This window comes from Zea mays, chromosome 8, assembly GCF_902167145.1.
Source record: "Zea mays cultivar B73 chromosome 8, Zm-B73-REFERENCE-NAM-5.0, whole genome shotgun sequence".
NCBI lineage: Eukaryota > Viridiplantae > Streptophyta > Magnoliopsida > Poales > Poaceae > Zea > Zea mays.
Window position 1 is genome coordinate 143,048,601 of NC_050103.1, and position 8,691 is coordinate 143,057,291.

Consider the following 8,691-nt stretch of genomic DNA (forward strand, 5'->3'; position numbering starts at 1 on the left):
TTAACTATTTCCTCGAGTTGGTTTTGGTGCTTGATGACCATCACAACCTTATGGACTAACAAGTTTGCCTAGTTTTTGATTCATATGTTCATAAGTGCAACAATTCAGATTTTATGTCAGAAACAACCCAAAATCAACCAAAAGGGGTAAAACTTGGAATAGAAGAACTTTGCCTAGTTCTATACTTTGTATAAGTTGTATACACCCCTAGGAACTTAATTGACTCATATAAAGAGGTTGGATTGGTCAGTTTCAACGAAACACACTTTTGGAGCTAGCAAAATCAGGAATATAAGTTAGAAATAATGAAATAGCCGAATTCCATGACTTAGACTAGTTGAAAAGTCACTAGATATGTTTGTCGAAGCCATAGGAACACCAAAATTGATTGAAGAAGATATGTCAAAGTCTACCAAAATTGGTCTGTAAAGAGGCACACCAGACCAGTCCGGTGTTGCACCGGAACGAGTGCGCAAAGGGGTTTCAGATTGGCTTTTCTCAGCTAGAGCACCGGACCGGTCCGGTGGCTACCCGGACCGAGTATGTAGGGAGCATGTAAAAATGCACTTCGGAGGTTGGCGCACCGGTGGCACATTGGACCATTTGACATCGCCAATGGTCGGCTACCTACAGACACATTCTGACAAGGTCGGGTGGTGCACCAGACCACCACTATAGGGGGTCTGGTGCACCATCCTGCAGAGCACTTTTCAACCATTTACTCCAACAAATCTTTTGGGTGGTTGGGGGTTATAAATACCCCCAACCAGCACATTGTAGACACAAGCACTACTCCAACCTACTATACATCAGGTGCAACACTTCCCACACATTCAAATCCATTCACACGCTGCATTCAATCGATTTGAGAGACTTAGCGGCTAGTGCATTCGAGTGTTGCAAGTTTTTGTGATCTTGATTTGAGTTTTGTTCTCACTTCCTCCCCCATTCTCATTGTTGTAAAGCAAAGCAAGAGACTCTGTTCTTTGTGTGGAGGTCATTGCGGGACTTGGTGTCCCTATAAAGTTAAAAATTATATCTGATATGGACGGTCTAGAAATGATATATTTTTCTTCTTTTTGTATATCTTAACATAATATAGATTAGAACTTAAAATTGAATATATTAATAAATTGTTCGAGATTTTTTATGACTTTTGGTAGTTTAAATATACAGCCATTACATAAAAACTCGATTTGTCTACAGTTTCTGTCACATACTGCACTACTGCATAGTGACGTGCATTTACTATTGAACATGTACCACATCAAATGTAGTGGGACTACATCATTATCATTATGCATACTTTATACCCCTCACGTTTTAGTTAAAAATTAACTAGTGGACGATAAATATTTCGGAAGTCGGAGGAAGTATTATATATAAGTATGCAATCCTGGAATATATCTTTCAAACTAACATTAACCATGACAGTAACGAAATATGTGTTTTTATCTCTAGAATGAGAGAGGAGATCGATGTATATCTATGGTGTACCAACCGGGTAGGTGATGCAGTAGAGGGTATATATATATATATAAAGAAAAGGGGTTGATCAGAGAGTGGGTGGAGGGAGAGAGAGTGGTAGTATCTGCTGCATTTGTAAGGTGACAAAGGAAAAGACAAGAAAGGTCGGCACGAGCGTGGGTTTGCTATTTGCTGCTGCTATGCTAGCTACGCGAGTGTGGTGTGCTTTGTGCTGCGTGTGTGATCGATCTATCTACTGAGCTGTGTGGCAAGTGGACAAGTACACGCGCTTGCTTGTAGGACACCGTATCTTATGAGCAAGGAGCCCTACTGCTCCCATGAGCAGAATCAATCCAGACCACACCCTCCACATCCAACGGTGCTGCGTCAGGGGGGTTTTTGTAAAATGTACAGAGTTGCAAAGAACATTTTACAAAACCCCCTGACACAGCACCGTTGGATGTGGAGGGTGTGGTCTGGATTGATTTTGCTCATGGGAGCACCAACGCTCCTTGCGCACAAGATACGTTCTCTGCTTGTAGAGGACCGTCGTGTGCTCCTCCTCGTCTCTGACTCTGATCTATGTACTCGCTCACAGTTCCTGGGCATTTCTCCTGCTGGCTGCTGCTGTTGATTCAATCAATTTGTACTGGGCTGTAGTATTCTCAAAAGAATGAACTGTGTCGTAGTGCATATAGTAATTGATGATTGCTCAAACAATGGATGTCAGACAAAAAGGAAAAAAATGTTTTTTTAACATGTTTCTTTGAGAGGGCAAAGAAATAAGAATGCACAGCCTTTTGCATCTTTGTTGGGATCCTGGCTCTCTCTTTTGCCTTCTCCGTTCTCCCCTTCCCCTAAAAGCCAGCAGCGAGTAGATAAAAGCTCGGGTCGGTTGTGGTGAGTGGTGACACTGGCCTTCTTACCCTTTGCTTCTCTTCTCTGCCGCTAGGGAGGCGCTGACACTGTTCCTCTTCCCTCCTCCTGCTCTCTCCCCATGTCCTCCTCCTCCGGTCCTCGGCGGCCATGACTGCTGCGGCCTCTTTCGTCCGTGCCTGCGCGCTGCATGGCTGCTGCCAGCTCTAGATACACACTCCTAGCTAGGCAGCTGTTGCCTTCACCTGCTGCCGCGCGCTGCTCGATCGACTGCACGTCTTCACAGTTCACACCACAGAGTAGAGTGGAGAGAGAAAGCCAAGAAGCCGGCAGGGGAGAGTAGGGAGAGAGAGAGGGGGAGGAGTCGTATGATAGAAAGAATCTGGAATTGCTTTCCCTCTCGTTTTGTCCCCCCTGCGCCTCCTTGATTATTGTGTTGCTTGCTGTTCCTCCCTGCCTGCTTGCTCCCTGCTTCGGCTTGGAGGCCTTCTCATGCATCAACCTCCTTAGCATCTCTCTCCCCCTCTCCCATACATACCCCCTTGTCTGATGCCTGCTTCTGCTTGCCCCATCCTCCTTCATCCTTCACGAGTTCGTCTCTCGATTTATTGTCTGCCACACCTCCCTTCAGCTAGCTATCTTCCCCTAGCTAGCTAGGTACCAGTAGTGTGTGTATATATAGATAGATTTATAGATATAGACACACACAACAAGTGCAAGATCAGGCGAAAGCTACTAGCCGCCCTTGCAGTCTTGGACTCCATTCGTCGTCGTCCTTGGGTTCTCCTCCTCACCTAGCTACTATGTTCCACCATCAGCAGGAGCTCTTGCAGGCAGAAGCTGCAGCGGCAGATCGGGAGAGCAGCATGTCCAACCTCACCTCCTCCACGTCCGGCGGCCCCAACGCGGCGCCTGCTGCTGCTGCTGCTGCCCCGCCGGCGCCCGCGGCCTCCGGCAACAACAAGCGGAAACGGAGCCTCCCAGGCAACCCCGGTAGGTGGTAGACGATCTTGTCTTCTCTCTTGTATATGACCCGATTAGGCTTGCGTTGGCATGTCATCTTGGTGATCGTCATCATCAGACCCCGAGGCGGAGGTCGTGGCTCTCTCCCCGGCGACGCTGATGGCGACGAACCGTTTCGTGTGCGAGATCTGCGGGAAGGGGTTCCAGCGGGACCAGAACCTGCAGCTGCACCGGCGCGGCCACAACCTGCCGTGGAAGCTGAAGCAGCGCGGCACGGGCAAGGAGGCGCAGCGGAGGAAGGTGTACGTGTGCCCCGAGGCGTCGTGCGTGCACCACGACCCCGCCCGCGCGCTGGGCGACCTCACCGGCATCAAGAAGCACTTCTTCCGCAAGCACGGCGAGAAGAAGTGGAAGTGCGACAAGTGCTCCAAGAAGTACGCCGTCCACTCCGACTGGAAGGCGCACTCCAAGATCTGCGGCACCAGGGAGTACAAGTGCGACTGCGGCACCATCTTCTCCAGGTATATATTTAACTCCGATCACAATCTCCTTCAGGATCATCGTCGTCTCTCTCTCTTTCTCTCGTTCTAGCTAGCTAGTCCATCTTCCATTGCGATTTTGCGACTGCAATTGCTGCCGGCTCCAGATGCATGCATGTTAAAGTTGCAGTGAGCGCGTAGCTGAAGCTGACTCCGGTGTGCACACTGGTCAACCCTGATCCTCTCTTCTTTCACACTTGAAGATCGTCGATCGAGGGAAGGGGTTCGATTAGCTCTTGATGCTTTCTTTGGTTGGGAGGAAGTGTGGTGATTAGATTAGCATGTGGGTGGTGATAGATAGGGCACTGATTAGAGGAGAGGGAATAATGATATGTCAGCCAGGCTAGGCTTGATAATCAATCATAGGATGGAATGGGAGCTAGCTCTAGTAGAGTAGACACTAGTGCTGTACCGGCTGACCACTGCGCTGGCTTGGTTTTTCTTGGCTTCTGCTTGCTTGCAGCAGAAACCAGCAATGCATCAGAGGAAAGGAAGATTGTACTGGTGTGTGCAGCAAAACGGAACCCAATGTGAATACTCCAGCTTCTGCTAGCTTGGGGGCATGTGTGTGTCCTTATCGTGTGCGTGTGATTCATTTGAGAGAAGACCAATCACCGAGAAGCTACGGGGGCATAGGGCTGAGAAAAAGAGATCCGCGAACCTCGGCGGTGAATCTCCTTTGCAGAGCCGGGGGTGGCGCTTTCCATCTCCTTCTCTCGCCCCAATGCAGTGCTGCCTGTGCTGTGCTACTCCCTAATCCCTATCCATTCTGCCTAATTGCCCTACTAGAGAGCTAGCTGCATGACTACACACACCGTCCTCCTCTCTCCTGTCCTGTGTCCCTTCTTCCACGGGTGACTGGGTTATAATAGTCTCTCTCTCTTCAACACCAGTCATACACGCCAGCATTGCGTTGCGCTAGCGGTAGCCATGTCTGGTGAACAAGAATCAAACGGGATGTATGGAGCTTTTGCTTTCAGCTTTCTCTTTTCCTTTTTGTTTCTGAGCGACCTCTGATCACGGGCGGGCCGCGGGCTACAGGTACAGGACGGTAAAGTTTTTTGGATTCTCTTCGTTTTCTTCTCTGACTTCGCGTCGCATGCGAATGCAGGCGGGACAGCTTCATCACGCACCGCGCCTTCTGCGACGCGCTCACCGAGGAGAGCGCCAAGGCCATCGGCCTCAACGCCATGGCGGCCGTGCCGGCGCAGCACCACCACCACCCGATGCTCTTCTCGCCGCCGCCCACGCACGTCATGCAGCAGGACGTCGCCCTCCTCCAGGAGCACCACCACCAGGAGGTCATGCAGCAGGAGCACTGCAACTACGCCATGAAGACGGAGATGCCGCCGTGGCCGGGGATGACCTACGACCACCCGCTGCTGCAGCCGCTCTGCAACGCCGCCGCACCGCAGAGCTCGGCCACGTCCACGCCGCCGCCGCCGACGACGATGCAGCTTCCCGCTGCCTACGCGCACCTATCGGCCACGGCGCTGTTGCAGAAGGCGGCGCAGATGGGCGCCACCGTCGCCGGCGCGGGCTACACCCAGATGGCGGGGGCCGCGACAAGCGCCACCTTCGGCCTCGGCCTCCCGGACCTGCAGAATACCCAGCAGCAGCAGCATCAGGACGGCGAGATCATGGCCGGGCTCGCGAGGACAGCCTCCCACGGCCGCGGCGGCGAGGAAGGCGGCGGCGGCGGAGGCGACGGCATGACCAGGGATTTCCTAGGCCTGCGCGCCTTCTCCCACCGCGACATCCTCGGCCTCGCCGGCTTGGACTCCTCGTGCATGGGCGCCATCATCAGTGCCAGCGCCAGCATGAACTGCTACGACGAGCCACAGCAGCGTGCACAGGCTCAGGCAGAGCAGCAGCAGCAAAGCAGCAACGAGCAATGGCACAGCATGGGCAGCCATCAAAGCTAGGTCGATAAAAGCTACTTTCTTCTTCCTCTCGCCAGCCGTCATCGGTACGTCGCCATCGCTGCATCTCATCGCTGCCGTCGCTGTGCAGAGGCAAAGCTAGCTAGGGCCGGCCGCTCGGTGCACCGTGCCTTTTGCTCATCTTTTGCTTCTGTTCAGGATATCATCTCATGCATGTGGTAACCACGCAAGCGATCAAACCGTTCCGATCAAACTCTAGCCCGGTCCAAGGATGGTGATGACAGATTGGTGATACAGAGGTACGCAGGGAGTTGTATAATTTTTTTTTTTTGGGTTGGCGAAGAGATCGGCCAACATGTAAGCTAAGCTCCAATCAAGGGAAGAAAACCATAGCTATATGTGACAGTAATAATACATGCATGCATTCATCATCTTTTAAGGTTGGACATTGCATCCATTAATTGTAGTAATAATAGATCATATGATCCAAATGATTCTTCGCAATTAGTTCAAAAGTAAATATAAATATATCCTGATTCTAATCTAATTCGATTGTTAGATTCCGTTACCATCCATAATCTCATGTGTGCAATTTTGGTGGTAAAAATGTTTCTTTTTTCGAAAAACGGTACGGTATTTGGTGACATGAATGGGGAGAGTAGATGGTGTGGATGAACTGGGCACAGCACAGACAGGCCAGTAGAGCTAGGTGCATTCTTGGGTCTACGAGACATGTGTGTGGCCTACAGCCTACTGGCCGTGATATTTTTAATTTTATTTTTAAAAAACTATGCATGTGTGTGGCTGTCTGTGTACTGTGTCGTGCAATCAGGCCACGTACTGGGCAGTGCTGGCTACTGTTCACCCGTGACAAGGTTTTGTTGGTATTGGACATATCGGGTCATGGGCACGCATTATTCCATGCAGGATTCACGGAGCGAGAGCGAATACTGGAACTGGAAAGGTCACAGCTGTGCAATTAAGAGTGTGTTTGGTTTGAAATAATTATATATATACTCTACTAGGTGAGTGCCCGTACGTTGCAACGGGATCATATATAATACCATGATAACTTATATATAAAATAGTCAGTTGTCCATGTGTTGCGATGGCACACAATCATGAAATCAGGGCGCGGAATATTTTTCAAAAACTACAAAAAAAACATCTGGGCTTTCGCCAAAGTTGTTGAGTGACTCACTGGATACATCATAAACAACCACTGGAAGAACAAACAAGCCTATATTATCTGTATGCTCAAGGCTGCATGTATCACGCATGGTTAAACCAACCTCAGTCAATACTCAAACAATGGAAGGTGCCATGTTGAACACCTCCTCTTGAATGGTCAGTTGTATTGTATTATCAGAACCAGGTTTTGGTGCTCGGATCAACACCGTCCGAGTCAGAGATTAAGAGCATTGCCACATGGCTGCAGGAGAACCATGATGGTTCAACTGGGCTGGGCTGAGTACTGACAGCTTAGTGGAAGCGGGTTATCCTGGTGCTGCTGCACTTCGTGAAGTCGTGTGTGGCATGGTGGCCATTAAGATCTCTTCCAAAAATTTTATCTTCTGGTTCCGATCACACACAACAAAGGAAATCAAGTGGAGTGGGGCTAAGCATGAACCGTTTGATGCAGATGACAATGGCAGGAAGATGCATCCACGATCTTCATTCAAGGCCTTCTTGGAGGTGGTTAAATGGAGAAGTGTTCCCTGGGAGGATGTTGAAATGGATGCTATCCATTCTTTGCAGTTAATATTACGTGACTCCCTGCAAGATGAAGATGCCAACAGAAACAACATCAGGTCCATTGTAAAAGCTCCATCTGATGATATGAAGAAGATACAGGGGCTACTTGAACTAAGAACAGTTACAAACGAGATGGTCCGCTTAATTGAGACAGCAACTGCCCGTGTCTTGGCTGTTGACATTGCTGGTAACATAAATGGATGGAACAAAAAAGCTGCAGAACTAACAGGGTTACCTGTAATGGAAGCCATAGGGAGGCCTCTGATAGATCTTGTTGTTGCTGATTCTGTTGAAGTGGTTAAGCAGATTTCGGACTCAGCTTTACAAGGTTTGTCACTATGCTTTCAGTCGATCTTTTTGTGGTTCCCAGCTTAATCTGAATGTGTCCATTTTTTTTCTATGCCAGCTTAGTGTCTCCTTGTGTTTCAGGAATTGAAGAGCAAAATCTGGAAATCAAGCTTAAAACATTCCATGAACAGGAGTGTTGTGGTCCAGTAATCTTGATGATTAACTCCTCCTCTTAAACCAACCTCAGTCAATACTCAAGTTAAGTTGTCAAGAGGCCTCCCTAATGGAAGGTACATACCACCACCTCAAGCATAATGATACGCCACACCGATATGAACAAGACAGTCCAACATTATCACATATGGAAACTTAGCATCTTAGGCTTAGCTGGTGCCTGAACTGTAAGATTTAAATAATTTCATGGCAGAAGATTTAAATATATTTGTGAACGCACGACCGACAGCTTGGCCTGGTTCTCCTTTGTTGAGGCCTACAATGCCAATATGAAAACATCATGATGACAGGAAGTGGAGGGGGAAGATGAAGCTACAAATACAATTGAACCTGCCTTGATCCCAATAACGAACCTTTAAATATGTTCCTCCAGTTAAAAGATCACCACAGATATAGTAGCACCAAAACTTAGCAAGCCAATCGGTCTACAAAAAACTGGCCTCTTGTAGAACAATAGTAACATGATTGCTGCCATAATAATTTGCATCTGTTTTTTGAACACAAAATGATGACCATAGATAGATCATAGATAAATTAAAAGGTTTGAGGAAGGTAATTAATGTAAATGAGAACATGATTGAAAAGTATTATACGAACAAAATAAACTCCATTGCCATTCACCATTGCCACCTCCTATCTCCATGTTCTTCCATGCCTAACATTTGGACAAATTGGAAGGAATGCTA

At 48.5% G+C, this 8,691-nt stretch overlaps 1 protein-coding gene across 2 annotated transcripts; it reads left to right on the plus strand.

Moving 5' to 3' along the window:
- The first annotated feature begins 2,270 nt into the window (after nucleotides 1–2,270).
- Nucleotides 2,271–8,227, plus strand: LOC100278452 (Protein indeterminate-domain 9). Of its 2 annotated transcripts, XR_004851777.1 has the most exons (6): nucleotides 2,271–3,336; nucleotides 3,425–3,827; nucleotides 4,957–5,814; nucleotides 5,927–6,027; nucleotides 7,371–7,811; nucleotides 7,913–8,227. XR_004851777.1 is itself a non-coding variant. In NM_001361337.1 (4 exons), the coding sequence occupies exons 1-3, from the start codon at nucleotides 3,147–3,149 to the stop codon at nucleotides 5,768–5,770; spliced, it is 1,407 nt and encodes a 468-aa protein (NP_001348266.1). In that variant the 5' UTR covers nucleotides 2,377–3,146; the 3' UTR covers nucleotides 5,771–5,814; nucleotides 5,927–6,255. The 2 variants fall into 2 exon arrangements, 1 of the variants encoding a protein (NP_001348266.1); NM_001361337.1 differs by lacking the exons at nucleotides 7,371–7,811; nucleotides 7,913–8,227 and having other exon boundaries at nucleotides 2,377–3,336; nucleotides 5,927–6,255.
- The last annotated feature ends 464 nt before the right edge of the window (nucleotides 8,228–8,691 follow it).

Excerpts from the sequence above, each read along its gene's own strand:
- LOC100278452 (NM_001361337.1), top strand. The coding sequence starts at position 3,147 with ATGTTCCACCATCAGCAGGAGCTCTTGCAGGCAGAAGCTGCAGCGGCA. Across the intron at positions 3,337-3,424 it reads GAGCCTCCCAGGCAACCCCG|ACCCCGAGGCGGAGGTCGTG; the intron begins GTAGGTGGTAGA and ends CGTCATCATCAG. Across the intron at positions 3,828-4,956 it reads TGCGGCACCATCTTCTCCAG|GCGGGACAGCTTCATCACGC; the intron begins GTATATATTTAA and ends ATGCGAATGCAG.